Here is a 27,777-nt window from a genome sequence, read left to right on the forward strand (position 1 = left end):
CTTGCCGGGAACAGCCGGTTGTTTAAAACCCTTCTAGAACCGTTTCTAATTCCCCCTTGCGCGGGGAAGGGAGAGCGCTTGGGGGGGGGAGAGAGGAGGAGCCGAGTGTGGGGGGGGATGGGGGTGGTAAGGAGCGAGCCGCCCGTCCGGGTCCCGACTGTCAATCACCGCGAGGGGGGCGTGCCCGGCCGACCGGCTGGCCAATGGGGTGTGTGTGTGGCGGCGTCTCCATAGTGACGGGGCTGGTCCCGGGAGGCTGTGATGGGTTGACAGGTGCGTGACAGTCGGAGCTCTCCGCAGGCATGTACGGCAAAGGCAAGAGCAACAGCAGCGTCCCGTCCGACAGCCAGGCCCGGGAGAAGTGAGTACCGCCCCAAGGGACGCAGCGAATAACTTTCCCGCCGCCGGTCCGTGCGGAGCGGGAGGACGCAGCGGGCGGACCCCCTCCCCCCCCACCCCCCCACCCCCCCCCCCCCCGTCCTTCCGCCGCTGGTCCCCCCGTGTCCCTGCTCCGCACGGTCCCCTCCCCGGCGCAACGTATGTGACAAAGAGCCGGGGACGGGGGTACGGGGAGTGGTGAGGGACGGGGATGTCGTTCCGCAGCTTACCAACTCCGCCGCCCCGCAACTTTTCCGCGCAGCCCCGCGGCGCATTGTTCTGCGGGGGCACGGCAGCAGCGGGGCACACACAGACACGGGGACACGCCGCGCTCCGGAGCCCGCCCCGCCGAACAAAGGTGCTGGGCATCCCCCGGTGTGGTGCTGGGGTCGGGTTTTGAAGTGCCGGTGGGCGGCGGGGCTACACTCACAGCCCTCTCAACCCCTCCTGACCCCGGCTGATACCGTAGCAGCCGCGAAAGTACTTTATTATTTTATTTAATGTTGTAATGCATTCTCGGTGGATAAAATCCCCCGTGCGAGTAGCGCGAGGGCTCCGTCGGATTTCTCCTCCGTGGGAACTGCCCCACGGGGTGCCGGGGGTGCCCTGTGTATGAGGGGGGCGTGAAATAATTGGGCAGGAAAGCGAGTTTTTTAGGAGCGGACGGAGGTCTCGTCAAGTTGTGCTGTAGCGGCGGCTTCTCGGCGTTGCTGCAGCCGGGGAGGAGGGGAGGACGTGTACCGAGCGGGGTTCAGCCGAGGGAAGGTCGGAGTGAGGCTGCGGAGGGTCCGGAGCTGGAGGGCGCCGGCCACATGCGCTTGCCGGGGCGCCCACCGCATCGCTCCGGAGCGGCTGTAACCTCCGGGCGCTGTGCTCCGGAGGAGTTCCCCCATCGGCAGTTTGTCTTGAACCTTCACCTAGAAGAGAAGGTTTTGTTTGTTTGTTTTTCCTTTTTTTCTGTCCTATTTATGTATTAATTAATTAATTAATTTATTTATTTATTTTCCCCTGCAGTATTTTAGACACTTCTTAATTCTAGAGACTGGCATGCATGCTTCCTGGAACAGGAGCAGGCTAGGCATCTCTGTTGCTACAGGAGAGGGGAATGCTGGAGGAGATTTTAAAGTGATGTTACGTTAGGGAATTCCACGCCTAACTTTGCCACGGAAAGGTGGAGGAAATCAGGCAGTGCCGACATGCAGTGTTAATGGCTAGGGTGGAGTGGGAGACACAACTTGGGCACTGAAACGTAATCAACTAGTGGCACTTATTACTCCCTGTGGGCGAATAATTCTAGAAATCATTGCTGAAGTGGCTAGTGGGAGCATTGTTTATTTGGTTTGGCGAAATTACGGATTGAAGCCATTTTCTTGTGCTGCATATTTGCTGCATAGTTGCATGTGTTTGTCAGTACACTTGATAAGATCCTGAAGGGCAGAATGGGATCGCACTGTGGGACTAGATGAAAGGAATCCATAAGGCTGCTGTGTGTTGGATCAGGTGAAGACCACGTTATTTTGATTTTGCTTGGCAGAAACTTCCCAGCGCGGGCCACACACACTGTGCTGTGGTCCTAGAGCTGAAACTTTAAACTGGCTTTAGTCTTACTTCGTTGTAGCTGGTTTTTCTTTTGGGTCCTTGGTGCCATAAGGCACGTCGTACTTCATGTGGAATGAAAATGCTTAATGATTTTCAAGGCAAGCCTGCCAAACTGACATACTGCCAAGCAGCAGCTGCCCTCCTGATTAAAGTTACGGGGGCCAGCTAGATGGTGCTGTTCGATTTAAATACACTTTGTCTCCCACTCCTTACAACTAACAGCTGGAAATGTGAATTCCTCGAGTATAGGTTATTCTATGCAAAACACTGGTTTGTTCTTAAATCACGGACTTGGCACATCTTGTAGCATCTACTGATGGATAAACATAACCAGGAATTTAGAAACACCCTCTTCCTCTCTCATCTCCCCCCTCCCCAGCCATCCTTTCCCTTAATGAAAAATAGAAAAGCCTAAAGACTTGGTTTATGTTGTGAAATGCCATTATAAACTACATTCCAGATTCTTTTTTTTTATTCCATCTTTTAAAGTTTCGTTGTAAATGGGATCACATCATTGCCATTTTCCTACGCTTTCCTTCTGACATCCAAAAAGCTGTGATTACATTTTCCTTTCTCTTTCCTATGACATTGTTTTACAACTCTGCAATGCTTCTCCCAAGGTGATGCACAAGTTCTTGTTCTGCTGAGAAAAGTTGACATTGAATTAAATATGTTCAGAGAAACACAGCTCTAACTTCTGCGTGAGGTGGTATTAAATTGAAAACTGGGGGGAAAATATATATGTTTGATTGATACATTAAGTACTTAATGAAGGAGAGTGGAGTTATAATTATACTTAATTTGGAAATTTTAAAGCAGAAGATGTAACTTAACTCCATCGTGACTCATGGTTTTAAATATCTAAAATCTGTCACCAGCAACTGATATCTGAGATACATTTGTAATAATTAAGGAAATAAAATAACACCCCCCTACCTAATAATTAATGAAATAAAATAAAAATCGACTGCTGCGGGTTTGGACAGCCTAATTACATGGAACATTTTTCTTTCCCATGGGGATGTGTGCCAGTGACAAGACTAGGGTGTGAAAAGGGTGTTTATCAAGTGTGGAAAAGATGTGTGTTGTTCAGATGTTGTTTGTAATCAAGGATGTGATATATTTTACAGACTGATCCTGTGCCAGATACGTTTGCAGTGTGGTATCTTGCTGTATGCTGCCTTTAATATGTATGTCCTTTGAGGTTATGTAATTTCTATTAAAATTAAAAAGTTTTGCCAGTCATTTACAGCATCCCTTGGCAAATTTTCAGTTCCAAGGATGGCGTTCATTTTACGGTCTTTCTTTGTCCTGCCTGCCTGACCTTTGGGGTAAATTATCTATATTATGTAGTTTAACAACTCATGTGAAGTGTAGATAGATGAATTCAGGGAAAAAAAACAATACCTGATTTTATGCCAGAGAAGTACAGTACAGCACAGGTAAGTAAAATGCTAAAAATGAAGGCACACAGTACCTGTGAGCTCTGAAGAAGATTAAGAGAGAAAAGTCTCTCGTGTCGTTGTGCCCCTTCCTCCTGTTCTGGAGGCTTAATTTTGGGTTCATGCTATCCCTGTCGCATAAAGGATAGGGAAAGGAAAGTTGTATTAAGCAGCAGCTTGTGCTGTGCCAGGTTCAAATAAGGCTCATCTACATTGTAGAAGGAAAAAGACTAAAATTTTTCTAAGCATCCTCTTTTTAATCTCTTCACAGCAAATATGTGTGTGTTTTTATTTTTTCCTTACTCCTTAAAATTGGATTAAGTCAGACTAGGAGTTTAGGCCTTTTGACATTTCATTGAATGGTGAAACTAAACTTTTAATCTGGGAGAAGTGAAGTCACACTGTACAAATTTTATGTAGTTTTTCAAAGAGGATTTCCATAGGCGTCAGTTAGGGTAGGTTAATGGTTGGACTTGATCTTAAAAAGTCTTTTCCAACCTGAACAGTTCTGATTCTATTTGCAAACAGAACTCTATCTAGAAATATAAATAATGTTTTAGGTTAGAAAGGATGTGTATAAAAACAGTTAAAAAGAACATAAGGTAAACTAAATACTGAAGGGATGATATGTTTTGTGTTCAGTTGTCTTGATTTTTCAGTAGTCTTCTAAAGTAGTCTTTTTTCCAAGATGCACTTACCTTGTTGGGGCTCAGACCCAGCCATGTGGGTTTTGGTCAAAAACTGAGTGACTAGAATCTGCATTTTTACTTTGGTATAAGAGGATGCAAAACAATGTAAAAGCAAGAATTAGAGTTGGTTATTGATTGGTTTTCAGGTCGGTGTGGGAGTGGATGTGGAGAAAGTAACACTTGGTAGCTGCTGTTGTGTTATTCTTGCTCCATTTTTTTGCGTGGCTGTGGTTGTAAATGTCTCCTGAAGTTTGATGTTTGCCAGTTGGTTGGGCATTTTTCTTCTGCACTTTGTTGCTGCTTTGAAGAAGAAAGATGTCTCCTTTGTTGTTTCTTCTCAAGTCTGGTTTGGGTGATTGGCTGTTCAGATGCAGGGCTCCTTTATACAAGTGCCCTGAGTACCTGCCTTCATCAACTACTCTTCCCAAGCAGGAAAACAAAGTTAATTGACAAAACTTTTGCCATTTTCTTGTTGATGCCAGTATACTTCTCTGTAATAGAAAGAATCACTAATGCTTTCCTCATTTGATTCTACTGCTGTATAGGAAAACTGAGATTTCCGAGGGCTTTTGAGGATTTGTGGATTTCTAGAGATAGTATTTTTTTCCTTTTTTTTCTTCCTTTTTTTTTTTTTTTTTAGTGGTTTTGTATGTGATAACGGTTTTTTTTTTTTCAGTTGCTTGGGTTTTTTTTTCCCTTCAGATTTGGAAAGATGGCATCATATGAATTAGGCTACCTATTTCTGCTGTAGTGCTTCTAAGCTTCATAAAAATAAGACACAGATTAGAATTAGTTGCTTTCAATGATAAATTCACTCCTCGTCCCTGGGAAATGGTGGGCTGGTTTTTCAGATTTCACGTAGTGAAGGATATATTGATCTCTCTCTCCCTCTCCCCTTTGAAAACAAAACTGGGGGCTTAATCTGGCTTGTTTTAGAAAATTTAGGTGTGACATTTGTCCATGGATTTCACCCATCAGGTGAAACGTATAAAAGTTGCGGGTGAACTGCTCTGTGAGTGTGAACATGACATCTTTTTCGTTTTAGAAAAATATAAAGAATATAAAGCCCAGCTCTCAGCCTGTCTCCAGAGCAGAGCTGCTCCAGACCTCACAGCATCTCCATGGCATCTGGACTTGCTCCAACAGCTCCAGGTCCCTCTTGTGTTGTTGCCCCAGAGATAGATCAGGGCTGCAGGGGGGGTTTCCCCAGAGCGCAGCAGAGGGGGAGAATCCCCTCATGCTCTGGGGATGCAGCCCAGCACACAAGGGGTAGTTCTGGGCTCAAGCACACTCTGAAGCCGGGTCATGGGGAGCTTCTTGTCAACAAACACCCCCAAGTCCTTCTCCTCAGGGCTGTTGCATCCAGTCTGCCCCAGCCTGTCTTTGTGCTGGCGATTGCACTGACCCAGGGGCAGGACCTTGCACTTGGCCTTGTTAAACTCCTTGAAGTTCACATGGTCCCAGTGTCTCCCAGCCTGTCCAGGTCCCCCTGGATCCCAACCCTTCCCTACAGTGTGTTGACTGCACCACACAGCATGGTCTTGTCAGCAAGCTTGCTGAGGGTGCCATCATACAGAACTGGTGTTTCCATACAGTTAAGCACATCCAGGTAATTCATTGAACTGACAGAACGTAGGGAAAAAAAAGATGATCAGTTTCTGCATTGTTACCTCTATGCAGCCTTTGTTGGCTCTGTAGTGCCGAGCACATTTCTGGTGCTAAAGAGTAAGAACTCCTAGAGCCTGCTCAGGCCCAGTGGGTACAGAAGATGCACTCTTGACTACAGTGAGCATGATTCAGGCTTGGCCAAGAGATAATTAAATCTTGCTGGAGGAGAGAATAGTTGATAGAAACCAGTATACATTAATAATTCATTTTGCTTAAATTATAGGCATATGATAATGTCACAAGTGTAAAGTAGCCAAACAAGATTTTCATAACTTTGCCAAACTTAAGTGGAAAATTTATAATGGCATATGTAAGCCTTGTGATGGTTTATTTAATTTCTTTGTGTGTAAAATTTCATTTGAAATGTTTTGAATCAACTTGCGAATTGGGCAAAGAAAAAAGTGTGTTTTCCAATGTTTTAAAAGTTCTCACAACTTCTACTGTGGAAGACCAGTAGTGCCCTTCCCTTTTAAACCACTTGGAATCTGGTTGAAAAGGATGAGGGATTTTATTCCAGGGATGTGTCTTTTTTCATTTACATGACAAAGCATCTGAATTTAGCCAGGATATAAGCCTTTTCAAAAAGATCAGTTTGCAAATGCTTACGGCTAACTAACTGTAATTGTTAAATATTTCACATACGCTGGGAACTCACCAGACATCAGGGTCAGAGGGTGGCTTGGGGAAGGAAAGTGGGACTGGGCGGTGATGGGAAGGAATGTGTGAATTTGAGGAGTTGGAGCCTGCAGCCTTGAGATGCCAGGGTTAGAGATAACTGGAGTTGGCTCTTGAAGTAGGACTGGGGAAGAAAGGTTGAAGTGGCTGGTCTGGTGAGAGGAGACAAAGAATCACACCCTAAGGCAATTGGCATTGTGATCAGAGGTCTGGGTGGGAGCTGGTGCATCTTGACAAGGAAAATAGACCTGGTGCAAAGCAGAGAGCAGAGCCAAGACAGAGACGTCTTCAAGGGAACAGGTCAGTAAGTGGGAGGGTTTTTTTTTATGAGGAACATACTGTCCCTCCAGGTACTAGAAGATGACCGTTCCTTGGGTGCCAGCAAGTACCTGTGAGACCAGGAGGCAAAATATCTGTCTTCAAGAGAAAGCCTACAAACACATATGAAATGCTGACTTGGCTGAAATGGCAGAGAGGTATATGGTAGTCCTAAAAACTGTAACTCAGATGTCAGAGCTTTGGGAGGGAAGGGTAGGATTTGCCATTCAAAAGCATTTGGAATTGTGTGTTGGTGTGTGTCTGAGTGCAGTGTCTGGGTGCTGTTCTTGAATTCTCAATAATGTGCTCTTGGAAAATGTGGATGTATACTAAGTGTCGTTCTTACTTTGTCCTCATTCACTGCGTGTTCACTGATTTATTTATTTCTTTCCCTCTGGAAAAACTTGGGTTTTTTTTATTGTGCAGAATAGAGCATTGTTTTCACAATGAGCAGCTATTTGATAATTCACTATTTTGCTGTCATGTGATATGTGCCTCATGGCTGACTCTCTGTTTCATAATACAGCTGTTCCTGGAGGAAGAACATGTTGTTTGGTTTCACAAACCTTTAAAAATATGTATCAGCCACTCCTGCCTGCCTGCCAGTTCTGGAAATGGCAGTAAGGTGCCAGAGAGGTGAAAGGCAAAAATATTTGCTTATTGTTGAGTGCCTAATTTGAGGTGTGTAGCCCTGATTTTTTTTTTTTTTTTTTTTTTTTTTTTTTTTTAGCACTGCATAAACCACTGGTGTGTCCATACAACTTCCACTGTCTCTTTTACCACTGATTCTAAGGCTGAGATGCCATTTTATCACATCAGGCATCTGGAAAACGAGGAGCGGAAAATGATTCATCCCCTGCATAGAGTCTGTGACATCTGTCTTCTTGAGGTCATGTTTTGGTGTTTCATAGAATCACAGACTGGTTTGGGTTAGAAAGGAATGTAAAGCCCATCCACACCCTGTTCCACCCCCTGCCATGGCCACAGACACCTTCCACTAGACCAGGTTGCTCCAAGCCCTGGCCAGCCTGGCCTTGAGCACTGCCAGGAATGGGGCAGCCACAGCTTCTCTGGGCAACCTGTGCCAGGGCCTCACCACCCTCACAGGGAAGAACTTCTGCCTAAGAGCTCATCTCAATCTCCACTCTGTCAGGTTAAAGCCATTCCCCCTTGTCCTGTCCTTACAGGCCCTTGTCCAAAGCCCATCTCCAGCTTTCCTGTCAGCCCTCTTGAGGTACTGAAAGACTGTTACAAGATCAACCCTTTTGCTATCTGAGTAATATGTTCTATTAGTAGATGATACAACAGCTGTGTATTACTTGACAGCTACCTAAACCATGTGGACTGTGGGGTCTGTGACTCAGTTGAGCAGACACCAGAAAAGAAACTTAAGCTTTGATTCAACCTGGATCAGCACTCCTCTGTGTCCTGTTTAGCAACACAGAAACCAAATGTGGCCCCAATTCCAGCCAACATTGCTGGGAAGCCTTGAGGCGTGGCTTCTGCATATTCATGGAGAAAACCCATCATCTAACTGGTGTTCTTGCTGGTGTCCAAAGAAGCTTTTGCAGAAAAGTCTGAAAAGCAACTGTTTGAGCAGTTGTGCTGGCAGAGTACCACAGTGGGCTGTGCCATCTTCTGCGCTGAGGGTTCATGGAGAGGTCATTATGAAGTGGCTCTACCCAGTTACACCACCCTGAATCATACAATTGTGTATTTGTAGTCTCTTTCCCTAAGGGAAGCAGGCTTTCAATGTTGTGCTGTGTGTAAGTGTGCAGCCAACTACCCTGGATAGCTTTTGAGCTCGTTTTACAATGTCAAGTATATGGGGAAAAAAAAAAGAGACAGCAGTCTCAAAAAAGCTGCATTTCTAAAGGTTGCTTCAGCTATTTGCTTTTACAGAAACAGGCTGAGAGAGTTGGGCTTGTTCAACATGGAGAAGCAAAATAATTACCTGTTTTGAGATAAGGTATCCTACTTGGGATTTTTATATGAAACATTGCTGCTGATGCACCCTGGAACACTTGCCTGTTTTTTGTTGCTGTTGGTGTTTGGTTTTCTCCTTTTTTTTTCCTTTTAAATGTTTTTTAAATAATCCATTTTGCAGTGCACATGCCCTCCAGGTTCTCTTTACAATACTTCTGCCTAGCCAATTATTCCCCATTTCGTATTTGTGTATTTGATTTCTTACTCCTGAGCGTAGTACTCTACATTTGTCTGTATTTAATTTTCTCTTATTAACTTTCTTTATTCTGTTCATGTCCCCAAAAGGGCGTATAATCTTTCCCAACTTACTTTGTACACTTTTGTGTTTCTACATACAACTTATTAATGCAGGTCTTTAATGGAATTGGCTTAGGATAGCAAGAGTTTTCTTGAAACATTCTGTCACTTGTAGAAACATACTGATCAAGACACTTCCATTATTTTTTTTCTTGTGATAACACCATTTTTTCATTTCATGAAGACTGTGTGCATACATAGGTGTCAGGTAATAGGCTAGGAATAAAAACTCTTACATCTTAAATTTAGTAAGTGGTTAAGGAGTAAGTTCTTCCTTACCCACTGTGCAGTCTCTCTTTCAAGTAAACCAAACTGAGCTGAAACATTCTTTTTCTTGACAGATAATGTTGGCTCTTTTTTCTCTTTGTATTATGGAGGTGTTTATAATTGGTTTTTGAATCATTTTCTGTGTATTTTGTGATAGTCAAGCTGATGTCTGGATTAAATCCCCTTTTTATTTTTATTTTCTAGTGTGTATTTATTATGGCATGCTAAGATTTTTGGGTTTCTTTTTGTTTTGTTTCTTCTAGTTTTGGTTTGGTTTGCTCCAATACCAGACTAATGTAATCTGTGTAAGCAGGTGTTGTGGTTTAAGCCCAGCCCATGCAACTGCTTGCTCTCTCCCACCCATTCTTTCTTCCCCGGCTCTGGTAGGGATGGGGAGGAGAATGGAAAGAATGTAACTCCCACAGGTTGAGATAAGAGCAGTCCAGTAACTAAGGTATAACACAAAGCTCTGCTGCTACCACCGATAATAATAATGATAAGGGAAATAACAAGGGAAGAGAATATATGAAACTGAAACCTGGGCCTTACGGGCAACTCCTCCCCGTTTATATACTGGGCATGATGTGCTGTGGTATGGAATACCTCTTTGGTTAGTATGGGTCAGGTGTCCTCTCTGCTTCCTCCCAGCTTCCCGTGCCCCTCCTCACTGGCAGAGCATGAGACCGAAAAACTCCTTGATCATCGGGGTAGGCATTACTTAGCAACAACAACTGAAACACTGGTGTGTTGTCATCATTGTTCTCAGATTAAAGTTGAAAGCAGTGCACCAGCTACTAACAAAGAGCAAAATAAGTGCTACAGCTGAACCCAGGACTAACTGTTGACTCCTGCTTATCATGTGAGTGCTTGAGGAGTCAGACAGAGAAGTTGGACAGCTCATTTCTGCTTGTCTGTATCCTGTTTGCTTTTCTGTGCAGCAGGAGAGCTTCACCTTACAGTGTGGTGTGAATGAGGGTTTTACCTGAAGTAATTTCAGCTCCTTCTTTTTACTTTCCTCAGAAAGTAGTCGAACATCTAGTATGCCAACTTGACAGACTTTTCACTGCGTAGTCTCTGAAGTGCCTCCTTAGGTTGGGCTACCTCAAGGCCTTGCTCTTCCTTTTCCCTCTGCACCTTCATTCCCTGTGCCCAGAGTGACTGGAACCTCTTGTGTACAAACCTTTTTAGCTCCTCTAGAACCCAGCTTCAATGAAGTTTTGACATCTACATCTTGTTTGGGTTTTGGGTTTTTATTTATTTTTTTTTTTTAACGAGGGTGATTTGTCATAAAAGAGCCAAAATGTAAATTAATGTAATTTATGTTAACCAATTTTTTTCTCTAGGCTTTCAAAATGGTTGCAGTCCTTCTTTGGGCAAGTTTATGTGTGTCTTAAAGTTTTAGTTTTAAGCCAGACCCAACCATGAAAGAAGAGTGACTGGCTGGATTTCCTTCTTCTAAGTGTATTGGAAGCAGGCTTTTTCCCCACCTTGTTTCCTGTGCAAGTATCAATTGGGAAATTACGGATTTTGTAAAAATCTGGAATGAAAGAAATAATACTTCTCATGTTGGGTACAGTTTGTCAGCTGTGTTTGTGGGTGGTGTGGGTTGTCAAGGTCCTCAGTGGCTCTTGGCATTGAATTCATAGCCTGATTGATCCCATCCTTATTAGGCTTTACAGGCTGCCTTTGGGCTTGTGTTTCAGTATGAAGGTCAGTTGTCGATGTAGAAGTGTTTAACTAGGAGCTGAATGTGATCTAACCAATAGTTTTTGCTAAGCGTGTGTGGGTAAAGTTGAAGTAAACCCCTTGAATTTACCCCCAAACTTGTGGTGGGGATTGATCACACCTAAATTGCCTGTGAAAGTGCTGGTTTGCTACTTAGGCTTGGCTGTTTTGTTTGTTTCCTGTCTCCAATCCCTAAATAAAAGACTCAGTCATGAAGAAGAAATTAATGTACAAAGGTACTGATTAAACAGTGTCCTGTGTTTTATATTAACTTCCATTTTGTTTATAATGGCTCTGGCTTTTGGGGGAGATTTCACCTTAAAACAAAACCAAACTCCTGTAATTTTCCTAGAAACCAGCCAGTATTCAAAACACAGAAGCAATAAATTGTCAGTAGTAATAATTTATCAGTATATGTAGATTCCAGTGATAATCAACTTAATGCTTATAGAATAGTGGCAGTGTTAGTTTTGGAAACTTTTATAACTAAAAAAAAATGTGACGGCAACATCAGTGGCAACCTGAGGTTGCCTGTGTTACCATGTTGGCCTTTCCCTGGGAAGGGCTGTGCCTTCTGAAGAAAATAATTAATGGAAATGGAAGTACAAGTCCTTAATAAATATGTTGTTCTTGACAGTCTCAGGACAAAATGGATCATGTGGCTGACAGGCTGTATTTGTGTGTTATAAATATTACATGATTTATGAGGATGGAAGTAAGGATTCCACCTGATGCTCCTACTGTGGAAGTGCTGCTTTATCAAATACTTGTAATTGTAACAAGAAGATTTGATAAACCAAATCCCCTTTGCTTTCTCCATGCTAAATGTTTTATTTACTTTCTTCCCTATCCAACTAACCCTCAAAGAATGGGGACCAGTCTTAAAGTTCTGGTTACTCCTTGAGGTCAGCCTTTGAATTGAGTCAAAAAGACTTCTGTGATGATGCCAGCATTAATAAAATATTTATAGAGTATTACACATGGAGAGGATGTTTTAAAAACTTAAAGACATGTATCCTGGCCTGAGGAAATAAGTTTGGTTTTCCTTTGTATTTACGTGCATGTTATAAAGCAGTATAAATGGAAGTTGATTATTCTACATTGGAACAAGAAAAGTACATGATCAACAAATAGACACCTAGACCTTACACAAAGGACAGTACATTGAAAAAATATAGAGCTATAAAAAAGGAGAGCTTCTGATCAGAAGATGAAGACCAGTGTGAGAAATACATAAATATGCCTCTATTAACACGAATATGCTTGAGAAGCAAAAAGTTACAACGCATTGGTGTTTCTGACTTCTGCAGTTTATCAAATCCAGTGCTACTTCTAATTTTACTATCTGTACATCTAATTCTTTATAAAAGACAAATGTTTACTCTTATGAGACTAGTATCTGTAGACATCTGTAACTGCAAACCTTGTTATACATATTTTAAAATCTTTTAGAAATAAAATGAGAGACTGTAATACAACAAAACACAAAGAGGTGTATCTTATGCTTTGAAGATGGAAGACTTAACTAACTTGTCTAGCTGTAGTTGGGGGGCCTATAAATTATTTTGAATGATTTTGCAGAACATATTACATGTATGATTAAAACCAGAATCAGTCTGGAATACTTTATGCAGGTGTATTTGTATTAATTCTAGTAATTGAAGAAGTTCCTTAGAATTCTTTCCCAATATTCCCAAAACAGCCCTTTAAGACTGTAGTTAATTATTCACAATTGGAGAAAAAAATTTGGTATTTGCCTGGTGTCAGTCTACAATTCCATGTAGGTTTATACATCTGAAGGAAAGAAAAGCATAATAGACAGTAAAAGGTTTTCTTGTCATAAAACCGTAACTATTTTTCCTGTAGAACAATGCAACTGGATTAAGCCAAAGAGAAGGTAGTGAAAAGGGGCTTCCTGCTAAAGCAAGACTATGGGTGATAGAAGTGCAGCCAAAAGGAAAACTTTTCACAAGTAAAACTTATGAAAGTGTTTTGGTGTTATTTTCTGTTTAACTTTGCAGTGTATACATTCAATGGTTAAAACATAATTAGAGGGGCTCCCTGGAAAAGTGTATTATAGAGGGAAGAGATTTGCCTCCATAAAGAGTTGTGTACTTAAGTGAGCATGCTCTTCTGTTCAGCACAAACACTGCGAATTCCCACTAATTCTGGATACAAATGGAAAACTAAAAGAGTAAAGTTGCTGGTGTCATATATGCCTCAGGCTTTCTAACAGCTTGTTTTGAAGCACTCCAGTGGGGCTGTAAGGGGAAACAAGAAACTAGATTAAAGAGACCAATGGTGCAATTTAGTAAAGTAGTTGCTGTGTACTCTACAGCATCAAAGTGGAAATGTTTTTTTTTGTTCTTTTCACCTTTTGTCATTCAGTTACAATTTCAGCTGACCTTAAAGCCAGTTTTCTGACAGTTACTTTTTAGCATGCCCACAACTTCCTTTGAATTTCTGCTTTTCCAGTTCAATAGCATATTTAAAGAATTAATGTAACTCAAGAAAGGTGACCATTGCATTCTTCCAAATTACGAATTTTCTGTATTGCTTTGCATGTGGTTTGTGTCTGTATGTATGCGTAAGTCTATGTATGTATTTAAGCTTCGATGGCAGGGTTATTATCTTTGCCCTTAGAACAGGCAACTGGGCAATACTTGCGTGTATTGAATCATGAAAGTAGGTTGATTTAAAAAAACCCAAACAAATGAAAAACCAAAGAACAAACCATTTTGATTCAATTACAGACTCAAATTAGAGGAGGCACTTTCAGTTCTAATAAGTTACTAATAGAGTAATGAAGTTACTAATGAAGTTACTAATAGAATAACTTCACTTTTGATTCACTTCCAAGCTTATTCAGTGTCACCATTACACTCTTGTCATGTCTCTTGGTATGGAACCGTGACATTTACTGTGTCCTACCTATGGCCTGCCTATGGTCTATTGTGTAATAACTGCAGTTACCTGACCAAGGCTGACTTTATATTCAGCCATCTGTCATTTGCTTCTTGTTGGAAGCAATGACAGGAGTACCCAACAACCAAACTTCTTAAAGTGTTTGTTTAGAGTAGTGTGAGTGAAAGCATCTGAAAACAGCAAAAGCTGACTATAGATGCAGTATTTTTTCCCTGCCTAGGAATTTACAACCGCCCTAATGCTTCTCTGATAAAACAAACTTCTCATTCCTCCAAAAAAGCTTCTATCAGTGTGTCTCCTTGGGTAGTCCCCTGGCAAATGACACAGGCTTATAGAAAAAAAAATAAAAGATTTTTTTCTTCCTATTTGGCAGCCAAAGCAACCTAAAACTTTTGTGCCCCAAAGGTGTTTTTTGTTTTGTTTTGGTTTTTTTTTGTGAAGAATGTGTTATGATGTCGAGTAAATCAGATGGGTAGAGAATCTTGTGCTTTGGGAAAGACAAGGTTAATGCAGTGAATGCAGGGCACCAGGTAATGTGCAAGGGGTGGCACCTGAGCTCTTAAGATAGCAGCAGATATTGTAGCTAAATGTAAACATTTGAAGAGGGCAGACCAGATGCTCCAGATGTTCCACTTTTTGAAACAACAGGAAAGAAATTCTCCTTATATCCAGTCTAAACTTCTCCTGTTTAAGTTTTAATCCGTTACCCCTTGTCCTGTCACTACAGTCCTTAATGAAGAGTCACTCCCCAGCATCCCTATAGCCCCCCTTCAGATACTGGAAGGCTGCTATGAGGTCTCCACGCAGCCTTCTCTTCTCCAGGCTGAACAGCTCCAACTTCCTCAGCCTGTCTTCATATGGGAGGTGCTCCAGTCCCCTGATCATCCTTGTGGCCCTCCTCTGGACTTGTTCCAACAGTTCCATGTCCTTTTTATGTTGAGGACACCAGAACTGCACACAATACTCCAAGTGAGGTCTCACAGGAGCAGAGTAAAGGGGCAGGATCACTTCCTTCGACCTGCTGGTCACGCTCCTTTTGATGCAGCCCAGGATACGGTCAGCTTTCTGGGCTGTGAGCACACACTGCCTGCTCATGTTCATTTTCTCATCAGCCAACACCCCCAAGTCCTTCTCCGCAGGGCTGCTCTGAATCTCTTCTCTGCCCAACCTGTAGCTGTGCCTGGGATTGCTCTGACCCAGGTGTAGGACCTTGCACTTGTCATGGTTAAACTTCATGAAGTTGGCATCAGCCCACCTCACAAGAGTGTCAAGGTCCCTCTGGATGGCATTCCTTCCCTCCAGCGTATCAACTGAGCCTCACAGCTTGGTGTCATCAGCAAACTTGCTGAGGGTGCACTCAATCCCACTGTCCATGTCAGTGAGGAAGATGTTAAACAAGACTGGTCCCAACACCGATCCCTGAGGGATACCACTCGTTTTTCCAGTCATTGGGAACTTCACCTGACTGCCATGGTTTCTCAAATACGATGGCCAGTGGCTTTGCAACTTCATTTGCCAGCTCCTTCAGGACCCGCGGATGGATCTCATCAGGACCCGCGGATGGATCTCATCAGGACCCATGGTCTTGCGTACGTTCAGATTTTTAAGATGGTCTCGAACCAGATCCTCTCCTACAGTGGGCCCAAGGTCTTCATTCTCACAGTCCCTGCATCTGCCTTCCAAGATGTGGGTGGTTTGGTCAGAGCCTTTGCCAGTGAAGACCGAAGCAAAGAAGTCATTAAGAACCTCAGCCTTCTCCGCATACAGGGTAGCCTGTCCTCCTGATAGCTTCCAGAGTGCGCCTACATTGTCCCTAGTCTGTCTTTCATTTGCAATGAACCTATAGAATCCCTTCCTGTTGTCTTTCACATTCCTAGCCAAGTTTAATTCTAATTGGGCCTTAGCTTTCTGAACCTGGTCCCTAGCTTCCCTGACAACATCCCTGCATTCTTCCCAGGCCGCCTGTCCTTGCTTCCACCTTTTATAAGCCTCTTTTTTCATCTGAAGTTTACTCAGGAGCTCCTTATCCATCCAAGGAGGTCTCCTTGCCCTCCTGCTGCACTTCCTTCTAGTTGGGATGCAACACTCCTGAGCTTGTAGCAGGTGATCCTTGAATATCAACCAACAGTCTTGGCCCCCCCTGCCCTCTAGGGCTATATCCCATGGAACCTTACTGAGCAGGTTCCTGAAGAGGCCAAATTCTGCTCTTTTGAAGTCCAGGGCAGTGAGCTTGCTGCACGCTCTTCTCACTGTCCTGAGGATCTGGAATTCGACTATCTCGTGATCACTGCATCCAAGGCTGCCCTGGAGCATCACATTTCCAATGAACCCTTCCCTGTTGTTGAGCACGAGGTCAAGCATGGCACCTCTCCTTGTCGGCTCCTGTATCACTTGCAGAAAGAAGTTGTCTTCCACACAGTCGAGGAACCTCCTGGATTGCTTGTGCTGTCCCTCCAACAGATGTCAGGGTGGTTGAAGTTCCCCATGAGGACAAGGGCCTGTGAACTTGTGGCTGTTCCTATCTATCTGTGGAGTGCTTCACCCACAGAGTTCTCCTGATCAGGAGGTCTGTAACAGATCCTCACAGTGATGTCCCCCATAGCTGTTCTCCTTTTAACCCCGACCCACAAACTCTGTTAACTGCTCACCTGTCCCCAGAGTTCCATACTCTCCAGCCTATCCCTAACATGAGTAGCAACTCCTCCCCGTCTGCCAGGCCTGTCTTTCTTAAAGAGCCTGTAACCTTCCATTCCAACAGTCCAGTCATAGGAGGAATACAGCCATATTCTACAGTAATATATGATGTGCCTGGCTGTTCTGTGGCTGTTCGTTGCACTCAGTTCAACCCACTGCTGAGCATAGGAAACTTATGAGCATAGGTGCTACTTCAACCCACTGTTGAGCATCATAAGCTTCCTAGCATCTCTCTGTGGGCTTTTCTTTTTTTCATCCAACATGTAAAAGTGAGAAATAAGTTCTGTAACATTGGTAGAAAAATATCATAACATTCAGTGACATGGTGTAGCCCATGAGTTAATCTGTGACATTCCTTTCATTAAGATGCTGAGATATGTCCTTACATAGTACTCACGTTTTTTTCTTTTAATTTACATTCAAATTCAGTTTCAAGTTTCAGATTCAGTAAGCTGTCATTTTCCCGCCCATGGATGCTCTGCCTCTTAATATTCTTTATTTTATAGAGTCCAAGAATGCCACTGCCTGAACTGGCTGGCATATGAGTATATCCTAGTAGCAGAGTTACCTTTTATCTTTTTAATGTCACACTGTTTGTAAAATTAAAGTAAATTTCAGCAGTCTCCTGGGTATTGATTTAGGTTTTGTTCAACTATATTGTGTGCTGGCAGTCACCACACTTGTACTCGCATTCTCTTTCTTTTCTGAATTTCTATTTCTCCAAGTCAGTGGAGGGGTTAGTGTACAGAAGCATCTTACCCTTTTGCTGGATGCTTGGTGGAAGGAAGTTTTTAAAAATCCAACCCTTTGGACTGTCTCCAGTGTGGTATGACACAGTGTGATGTGTGTGATTACAAAATGGTAAGACTGTGATGTGCTTCAGCGAGATCATTTCTCTTGATGCAGTTCCTCCACAGTTTTAAGAATTTTCTATCCAAAATGAAGCAGTGTGATATCATGATAAATTATTTGCTGGCTTCATTGTCCTAAAACATGACAGTTGCTCTGTTTCATCTATAGTGGACATGTTCTTCTATAGTTGAAGGCCATTCTGCTGGCCTTCTTTATTCTGAGTGTGGAAGGCTCTTAAGTATAGGTGGATTGTAGTTGCTCTTCAGTACCTTGCCTGCTCACAAAAAGAAACAACCCAGCCCTGTGCATGTGTCTACTTGCAAACTAACCCAAAGCTGGCTTGTCTAGTTCTGGGTTCGCTCATCTGGCTACGTCACCTGAAGTTTGAAAAATAAGTAAGAAATAAGGAATACATACAGCTTGGGTCTGGGAATCTTGTCGGCTAAGAGGAAGGTGTCCCTGCCCATGGCAGGGGGTTCAAACTGAAGGAGTTTTAAGGTCCTTTCCAACAAAACCGATTCTGTGGTTCTGTTATTCTAGTTTAAAATATCTCTGGCCTTTCGGTTCCTGCCATAGGTGCTAGCAGCCTTCTAGAGGACCATTCCACTTCAAGGACCTCTGCAGAAGGCTTCAGGAGCAATCATTCACGCGGTTTGGTAATTTCACTTACCTTTTTCTGAAGACCTTCAAGTGCCCCAGGTCATCATTCAGGGCATGTATACTGTATATATTACAGAACTGTTGTGGTAACCGTTTCAGAGATTGACGTCTGGTGGGCAGGAGCTTTGTGTTTCATGATGTGAGGAGCCAGGAATTGCTGTTCTCCTCCCACCAGGCCTTCACCAGGGTTAGGATTGCATCCCTGCCCCTACTGCCAGTGCATGTGCTGTATGTTGGTAGGGGTGAGTCACCCTTTTATTATGTTCTGAATACTTTCCTCCCAAATACAGTTTACTTTCTGCAGGGAAGGGAAGAGTTTATGTTGTCCTGGTTCCTTATTTTTACCAGAGCTCTGCTAACAGCTTCCAGTTGAGGGAGTTCTTGGTATTTTTACCTTGAGATACTTAGCTATTTCAGCCTCTTTACGTGTTTTTCCCTTTATATACATATATATATATATATATATATATATATATATATATATATATATATATATATATATATATATATATATTAACTGGTGGCGGGAGACAGGGACACAATGGTTCTTGTCAGTTAATATATTCATGAGCATGCTTGCCACATAGCCTGCACTTATTCCCGGGAGTCTGAACACGTCAGAACTGGGGGGAAGTTTGAGTCCTGAAGTATTTGGATCAGCCTCACTGCTCCTTTCTCTGACTAATGCTGCTGTAGCTGTGTGCTCACTGAGTCTTCCCCTTCATTTTAAGAGGTGTTGCTTAGTATTAAAAGATGAATGTAATTGATATTCTGCTTAAAACCACTCAGAAGTACATAAACTAAAAGTTTCAGCAAATAGCAAAATGGCAACTTGTACTATGAAATAGAAAGTTTCTGCAATTCTGTTTGTTCCTGTTTTTTACAAGTATCTTTTAAGCAGCAGAATCCTCTGTCATGTTACTAATGTTACGGTTTTGTTTTGTTAATGTAATGTTATGTAATGGTAATGTTTTATTGATTTCCTGGGCTTACAGTCTGATGGCTATTCCAAATATTGAACTTGCTGGCACATCTTGTATATGCAGCATTTTCAAGTTTATGAATAGCCTTACCCTTCCAGGAAATTTACATTAATATTTACATGAGTGAAAGAAAATATTAAAACTTCACATTGACCTTTTGCCTTGAAGAACCTCTTTAACCCGTTTAACCATAATCTCACAGATCCTAAGATCATCAGTTCTTTTCCCTGTTTCTAACAAAGTTTCAGACTAAAGATTAAAAGCTATCTTCCTGTTTTTTTGGCAGGACTGTTTCTGTGTATTGAAAACAATAATTTGTCTGAATAGTAATTCTGTTTAGGTCATTGGAACACCTTCTTTAGGCAAATGATTCCTCCAAATTTCTCAGAGAATATAGTTGTTATTGTAGAACATACTGGTTATACATAGATTTGAATGGAGCTTTGAGCAACCTGGTCTAGTGGAAGGTGTCCCTGCCTGTGCAGGTGGGTTGGAACTAGATGAGCTTCAAGGTTAAGGTCCCTTTCAACCCAGCCCATTCCATGAATCTATAGTATGCCTCAGTAAACTGCCATGATTCCAGCAAACACTCCAGAGGTGTCTCTGTAGAACTGGGGAGGTGGGAGTGAAAGGGGCAGATGGTAGAAATTATTCTCAGTTTAAAATCAGAGTTAAATGGCACTTAATGTTGGTTATAAATTGTCCACACTACCTTTTTCTTATGATCCCCCTTCCAAGATGTTTATTTCTATATGAGAGTGTATTACATTGCACTACTCCTGTGCACTTAGCTATCTGATGCAGTTCTGCAGAGTGGGGAAATGACTTCATGCCGTCTATGCAGAGTCTTTGTCTTGAGACCTCTGGCTGCCAGACCAGTCTATGCCACAAGTTAGAGCTGCTTGAGGGCTGCCAATAACCACCAGGATGTGTCTATTAATCGGGACCAGCTGGATACAAGTTTGTGTTGGCAAGAATACAACAGCTCTACACACCCATTAGAGCAACTCTTCACCACCCAACTATTCCTTTAGGGACCTGGAGCCTTCCAGTAGTCATCTGCAAAGCTTAAAGTTTAAATCTGGCACATAAAATAGTAGTGGTTTGGGGTTTTTTTGTTGTTGTTTGTTTGTTTTGTTTTTAATATTTGTTTAATCCTAACTCCCCTGGTCCTCCCTGGTATTAGGCAGTCACCACTCCCTCCTCAGACAAATCTCTGTGTGGTTGCAATTTAATACATGTGCACCAGGGTTTTTTGTGGATTGTAGAGATATTTTTCTTGGTAAGTGTAATATTTTGTAAACCTGTCATTCTCAAACTGTAAGTTTGGGGCCTTTTAAAGAAGAGGTTCTGTGTTGTACCACTAAATATCAACTGATTTTTGTGCTTTTTCGCACAGACAATCTATGCTGTAATTTTAGGTAAGTTGCTGTTGTTTTGCACTGTCAGTCTCTGTGCTCCAAGGTGACTCATGATGTTGAGAATCTGTGGAGGAGCACTACCACCCCAAGTATGTTGTCTGGTCTGTGTTAGGTTTTTCAGATGGACAGCCCGGTTAGCTAAATGCTAATCTTCATCTTCTTAACACTTTGTGAGAACAGTCAAAACTTCATTACTTTTAATTGCTATGTCACAGGCTAATACAATCACACTGTTGGCATCCTGGTTGGAAGTTTCTTGACTTTTTTTTCTCTGTGAATCCAGTCCTAGTAAGGTGTTTGGGTTTTTTAATTTGTATTTTGCTGGCTGAATTTCCTGTACAACTTATTTTAAACTGTTACATGAGTTGAAGGGACTGTAAACAAACTGAGCAGCTGGCTCATTATTTTTGCTATTTGTACAACTTGTTTTTCCAATGGTACTTGTTGAACATGAAATCAACACAGTAAAATACTTGGAGGAAAGTAAGATTGTTAGAGAGAAGCTGCACTGAGTGACTTCAGCTCGGTGTACAAATAATTTCATAGTCTTTGTTTCAAGCTTATATTTGAAATCTCCTATTCTAATAATGACCAGGCCAACGCTTGCTTTTTTGCTTATGAGATCTGACAAGATCACCATCCATGTGATTTCATTTGTTGTGTTCATGGCAGCCCTGGGGAATGAAATAACTAGAGCAGGAATGAAGCTTTGCTTTCCTGCACAACAAAAAAGAGCTCTATAGCAACTTGGCCACCAGGAAAAACAGCAGAGTTTTTGCATAGATAAAAGAGATCTGTTTTTTTCTCTATGTGAATGCATTTATGTAAAATGCACGGTCACATTCAAGCATCAGTCTCATCCATCAGCCCATGTAGAATAAATGGGAGATCATCACCCACCCTGCTACCAAGCAGGTCAAGGTGAACTGAAGTCTGGGGGCGCTTGAATGCTTTGTAAAACCAGTCCTTGCCAAGTACCTCCTGCTAATCTTCAGTTCCACCTTACTGGGCTGGAATTGTTAGTCCTGATGTTTGCCTGCCCTTCTTTCTGTGCATTGTTCACCTTTAATGAAGTGTAAAAAGCACCTTAGGGGGGCTATTCTTCCCTTCTTATCTGCAAATGTGATAGAATGCATGTGAAAAAGAAAAGCATGTGAAAGAGAAAAGCAATAGCCTAAAGGCCTGCTAGTTGGCCCTGCAAAGTTGTTCTTAGAATTAAACAAATACCTGGGACAGAAGATTAGGGGAACCTGTTCTCTGTTTAGGATAGTGTACTGAATGCTAACGTTTGAGATTGAAATGACAAAAACTAGTTGAGAATTCAGTTATGGGATTTTTAGTTTTTGGTAGGTTGGATTTGGTGTGGTGGTTTGTTCTGTGTGTTAGGTTGAGGGTGGTGATACCACTTCAGCATGTTAACATCTACTTTATGTTCAAACCCACCTAAGTTTTACACGTCATCTGTGCATTGATGCTGTGTATTAAACACCACAGATGTGAACAAAGCAGATATATCAGGCTTAACAGAGGTTAGTAACTTTCTGAAACAAAAACGTCATACTTCTTCAACATTTTTTTGGGAAAAGACTTGACACATCTTGAAATGAGAAGTGGTAGGTAATATATTTTTGTCTTTCTTTTTTTTTTTTTTTCTGTTTTAAAGACAGTTCTTTTGCACGCTTTGAGTGAAAAAAGAACACAACCGAACCAAACCCTTAGAAGTTTCCAAACAACAGGAAAGGTCATCCTGGTCTGAAGAAAATGATGAGAAATTTCAGGCTCTAGATAACCTTTACCTTTTGCATTCCCTTATAATTACTTCAGTAATGTTGTCTATTGCTTAATCTGAAATCATTGTTACCTCTTGTGTTTTGCTTCCAGATAAAATGAAAATAATATTTGAATGATTTAATGAAATTATTATTGTAGAGGTATGATTGAACTCAAAAGAGTGGCAGACATTGCCTGCCTCTTGAATTTGATGTGAGATTTTCACAAACAATGGCTTATTTTTCTTGAAGTCAATAGGTAAGATTACTAAAATAGAGAGGTGCAGAGAAAACAGTTTTCTCTCTTTTAATAAGTGGTCCTCCCAATGAAATGAAAAGATTACAATGATTCTGAGTTTTGTTTTTTTTTGTTATTGTGTTGAAAATTAAATGTATGAAGTGTAAGGTTTGGTTTCTTGGGGAATATTGCAGCTGCTGTGCTGACTAAACCTGTTCTTGAGTAGTCATAAGAAAATGTCCAGCTTGTCTAAAACCTGTAACGGGGGATAAGGAAGCATGGAAACAGGGATGAAACCCAGGGCTGCCAGAGTGCAAACGTGAAACCACCTGCAGCAGTGGGGGGGCAGAAAGATATATGGATGGAGCAGGTCCTCTGGCCTTGTATGGAGCAGGTCCTCTGGCTTTGGTACTATTTGGCAATGGGGTGCATGAAAGATACTCCAAACACAAACACAGGCTGGGTGGAGACTGGATAGAGCAACCCTAGGGAGAAGGACTTGGGGGTGTTGGGTGGTGAGAAGCTCCCCATGACCCAGCTTCAGTGTGCTCTTGAACCCAGAACCACCCCTTGTCCTGGGCTGCATTCCCAGAGCGTGAGCTGCAGGTCTAGGGAGGGGGTTCTACCCCTCTGCTGTGCTCTGGGAAGACCCCCCTGCAGTCCTGCATCCAGCTCTGAGGCAACAACACAAGAGGGACGTGGAGCTGTTGGAGTGAGTCCAGAGGAGGCCACGGAGATGCAGCGAGGGCTGGAGCAGCTCTGCTCTGGAGACAGGCTGAGAGAGCTGGGCTGGTTCAGCCTGGGGAAGAGAAGGATCCTTAAGGGGAGACCTTAGAGCAGCTGCCAGTGCCTAAAGGGGCTACAAGAAAGCTGGAGAGGGGCTTTGGACAAGGGCCTTTTGTAGGGACGGGACAAGGAGGAATGGCTTTAACCTGACAGAGGGGAGACTGAAATGAGCTCTTAGGCAGAAGTTCTTCCCTGTGAGGGTGCTGAGGCCCTGGCACAGGTTGCCCAGAGGAGCTGTGGCTGCCCCATCCCTGGCAGTGTTCAAAGCCAGGCTGGAAGGAGCTTGGAGCAACCTGGTCTAGTGGAAGGTGTCCCTACCCATGGCAGGGGGTTGGAACTGGATGAGCTTTAAGGCCCCTTCCAACCCAAATTATTCTATGATAAAAATTGGAGCAAAACACAGCAAAACCACCAGAAGGTCTTGAATGTGCTTTGTGTGAATGCTAAACACAGAAACCCCCTTTCTGCTAAAAAAAGGGGGCCCTACACCCAGTGCTCATGAAGTAGCACATCCCTGTTGTCCACGGTAGGTCCAGAAGGGAAATTAAGCCAGGCTGTCCTGTGAGTTGCCCTTCTTTGGGGGGTCAGGGGAATGTGGTCTTAATGCCTTGAAGTTGGGCAGGGTGTAAGGGTAGAGTGGAGCATGACGATTTGGACTGGGGGGATGCAGTCTGGAAGTCAACTGCATTGTGTTCTACTGCAAGCAGCTGCTCCCAAGACACAGACAGGGTGCTGTCCTGGGACTGACTTTTAGGAATATGGGTAGGAATCACTCATTTTTAGGATCTGCTTTCCATGTAGCCAGAGCAGTCTCTTGTACCTCTAGAAGAGCAGCTGTTCTGTACCATGCACCAGTTAGCTAGCATGGGACAAATTGTACTCCTCCAAAACTACAGTGCAACACATGATCCTGCTGATAACAGCTAGGATTATCTTTCTGTGCACCAGCAGGGTCTTCACTGACTGTGTACAGAGATGGGGGTTTTGTGGTATGGGCTTTGTGAGGAGATCCTTTCTTTGCTTTGTTGGACATAGCAGATCTGGTTGGTAAAACAGGATGGTTTTAATCCTTTTTTGTGATTGTAAGGAGGTCTGGGTAATAGAATGCTCAGAAGGTGGAAGGGGCACAGTCAGACTTTGCTCACCATCAAGTCCCAGAACTCCCATGGGGCTTAAATCCAATCTAATCCAATCTAATAGCTGATGCCAGTAACAAGCTACTTTGGAAGAAAAATCTTTTATTAAGAGTTATCTTTCTGTTCTGTGGCTATTGTAGGGTGAGTTAGGGAAATTGCAGGATTCCCATTAAAAATGTTCTACAAATGCAGGCTCCACAGGGCCACAGACTTTTTTTACTTTCATCCTAGCAGGACTTGCGAACTTCCAGCTTTTCCCCTTTTCCCCATTTCCACATTTCTAGAGATGAAGAGAGAATGCAATCTGACAGAAAAGGCTGTAGAGATAAATGTGTTCCCAAGTGCATCTCTCCATCTGTTGCAGTTTCTCAATGGATGCAGTTATGGACTTACCTGTCTCATGCTGTCCCTGAACACTCTTTTCAGGGAACATCGTTTTAGGCGTTGGCCCTCTTACTTTCTTTGGGGCCCTGGAGTTTAGGTTGCAGTCCCTCTGCCTTTTACTGTGATGATCACAGCAAGGCTTGAGCTCTTGGAGAGTCAGAGCAATGAGGAACTGTAATGTAGACATCTTCTAAAAAGCAAGGACTTTATTTTGGTCACAATCACCGTGAAGGGAACACATTACAAAATAACAAGCAGCTTTTAACTATGCTGATCTTGCTGAGGTTGTCTTGAGTTTCATGCTGGACTTGACAGATCTTTATCTTAGGTTTGCTTGTTAGTTATTATTTCCATATATGCATCTTTTTCCTGATACATGAGTGTTGTATTATAGTGTAAGGACATTTTCAAAGCTAATCAGTACTGCATATCACCAGCTACTGCTCTTCAAAGGTCTAGACTGCTGCATAAATGAGTGCTGTGAAGTTGTATTCATTACCCTGAAGGGTGCTGAAGACCTCTTTAATCCCTCCAAATTCCACAGGGAACTGGCTTGTTGACCAAGCAATAGAAAGATTACATCACCCGTAAAAGTATGATTGTCCGTGGATACACCAGTGTGCTCTGCATACCTACATCTGCTGGGTTTGCCTCTGTAGAAGGAGACAAGATGTTGGTAGGTGTTGATGAAGTTCCTTGCACCATCATGTTACTGCTATGTTCTTCCTGCTGCTGTAACCACAATAGCTGGTCTTCAAACTCCCACCCAGTACCTACAGCACCCAGCTTAGGTTGTCTTGGCCCAAGGATGTCAGATGCCACACAGATGTGTGCCATCCTGTGTTAATTTCTGAGTGTCAATACTTTCCTTACATTTTCCTTTACCTGGTACATGGGTATTGTCTCATGTTTGCGCTGTTTTCATTTTTCCTCACATATCTTACGAAGCAATAGTTAGTCTCTTATGAACTTCAGACTTCTTTTTTATTCAAATTATGTAGCAGTTCCTTTGTCAACTTCCCTGTGAACTTCATATGGGCAAGAACTAATTTTTTTCTGTTTGTACTTTTGTGTTGAGGTGGCACATAGAAGGCATAATTTAGGACTGTAAAGAACACTTTATTATATAAGACAGGCATTTTTCAAATGTATGAAGAGCAGCTTTGATTTGTATTTTCTCATTGACTTAAAATAGGTGAATAATTTTGAGCTTCATGAATTAATTTTACACTGTGAGCCTTTGTTTTTGTATTTGATTTTCCCCTGGTGCAGTGCCTCTGTCCTGAATGAATCTAGACTGCTGGGAGCAAGGAGTTAAGAGGCCATGCGGTGTTCTTCCTCATATCTGGGTTGTTTGGTGTTTTAATGTGTTCTTACTCACAGTTGGTTGTTGTTCTCCTACAGAACATGCATTCAAAGGTGGGCAACACAAGTGGTGTCTGTAGTGCCACTGATAACTTGGGTTTGATGTTCCATCAGTTTGCTTAGGTCATATTTGATCTCCTGGCAGTGTTTGGAGAGGATGTCTTTTAGAAAGAAAATTCTGAGTTTAATCAAAAAGATGACATGAGTTTCAGCACTGTTGGAAAGCTGGAGTTCATTACTCATTTACTGAGTTGGAGGAAAATCCCAGGGAAGGGAGGTGCAAACAGCAGACTGGAAAACTTAGGGAAGTGTTGCTCCTTGTGTCTTGCCCTCACGAACATCTCTTGCATTTTGCTGTGCTGTGAGTATTTGCTTTAAATTCAATGCAGTTCTCATGTGGCAAGAGCAACATTTATAGTAAAAACAAGCCAGTGCAGTGCCAGGAGGAGTCACAGAAAGCCTTATACATGTTAAAACTAATAGCTGATTTTAATACTAAAATTATATAGAATGTCAGCTACTCTAAAAGTGAAGATTAACACTCATTTAACACATAGTACTATTTCCAAAATCTATATTTAAAATGAGTGGCAAAACATACACTTTTCCTAGAATTTTCACTTCCTGTTGAGCATGCAAAAGATCCTAGGCAGCCTCAGCTGAGATGATCTCATTTAGAAGAGTACTTCTAATGCTCTCCAACCTTATCAGAGTAGGAGATTGGTCCTGCAGGCTTTTCAGCATTCACAGTTATCTGCGTTATCTGCATGGGAGCACCCATGTGCTGAGCTGCTGGCTCTGGAGATTATTTGTGTCAATGGCAAGTTACCCAGAGAAGGAAGGAACGACATCTTGAATAGTGTGGAGGAAAACAAAAGCTGGTCATAGTCCGGTGTGGGGATAGTGGAGATGTATGCGAGCTGCAAAAATGGCCATCTTGGCTGCCTACCTGAAACAGCATGTACAGGGGAGTGGGGTTTTCAAGAGGATTTAGCGTATGGATGAGCTATTGCTGGGACTTTGGTATTAAAGTTTGCCTTTGGTTTATTGGTGATGGGGTATCAGTTCAGCCTGCCTGGGTAGCACCTCCTGTGCTCACAAAAATGGGTAGTTAGGTGAAAAACTAAATTTACGTGGTGGTTGAATGACAGAGGTATAAAAAGCTTCTTTTATTGTACCTAAACATGATTCTAGTTTCACTTAGAGTGGCATTGTAACCAACTCACATAAATTTTTGGGAAGTCCGCTGTGCATTACTGGATTTTGAGATGATAGACTCTTTGGTTGTATTTATATACACATAATGTGTATTACTGTTGAGTTCATTCTAAGTAGGGTTGACTTCTTAATGCAGCAGTTAAAACACTTTTATTGTGGAAGTAAAGGCCAGTCAAGTTGTGCTTTATACTAAGGTTACATTTATAAATTCTTTAAAGAGGGCTAATAAATAATTAATGTCTGTTATTAAATAGGTTATAGGCATGAAGAGTGTGTATTATATATGTCAGTAAGCACACCAA

At 42.4% G+C, this 27,777-nt stretch overlaps 1 protein-coding gene across 11 annotated transcripts in view; it reads left to right on the forward strand.

Annotated features, from left to right (window-relative positions):
* Positions 1 to 177: 177 nt before the first annotated feature.
* Positions 178 to 27,777, forward strand: part of SSBP2 (single stranded DNA binding protein 2) — a 182,143-nt gene continuing 154,543 nt past the window's right edge. For 2 of the 11 annotated variants that reach the window (XM_061478738.1, XM_061478735.1), the window contains exon 1: positions 178 to 361. In XM_061478738.1, coding sequence (XP_061334722.1) covers positions 303 to 361 — 59 coding nt within the window. In that variant the 5' untranslated portion in view covers positions 178 to 302. The remainder of the gene's footprint in view (positions 362 to 27,777) is intronic. The other 9 variants (XM_061478737.1, XM_061478739.1, XM_061478731.1 and 6 more) reach the window with 6 other exon arrangements.

Source organism: Pezoporus flaviventris, unplaced genomic scaffold (assembly GCF_033815535.1).
Source record: "Pezoporus flaviventris isolate CSIRO_AGI_PZ_B2104156 unplaced genomic scaffold, CSIRO_AGI_Pfla_v1 ptg000131l, whole genome shotgun sequence".
NCBI lineage: Eukaryota > Metazoa > Chordata > Aves > Psittaciformes > Psittacidae > Pezoporus > Pezoporus flaviventris.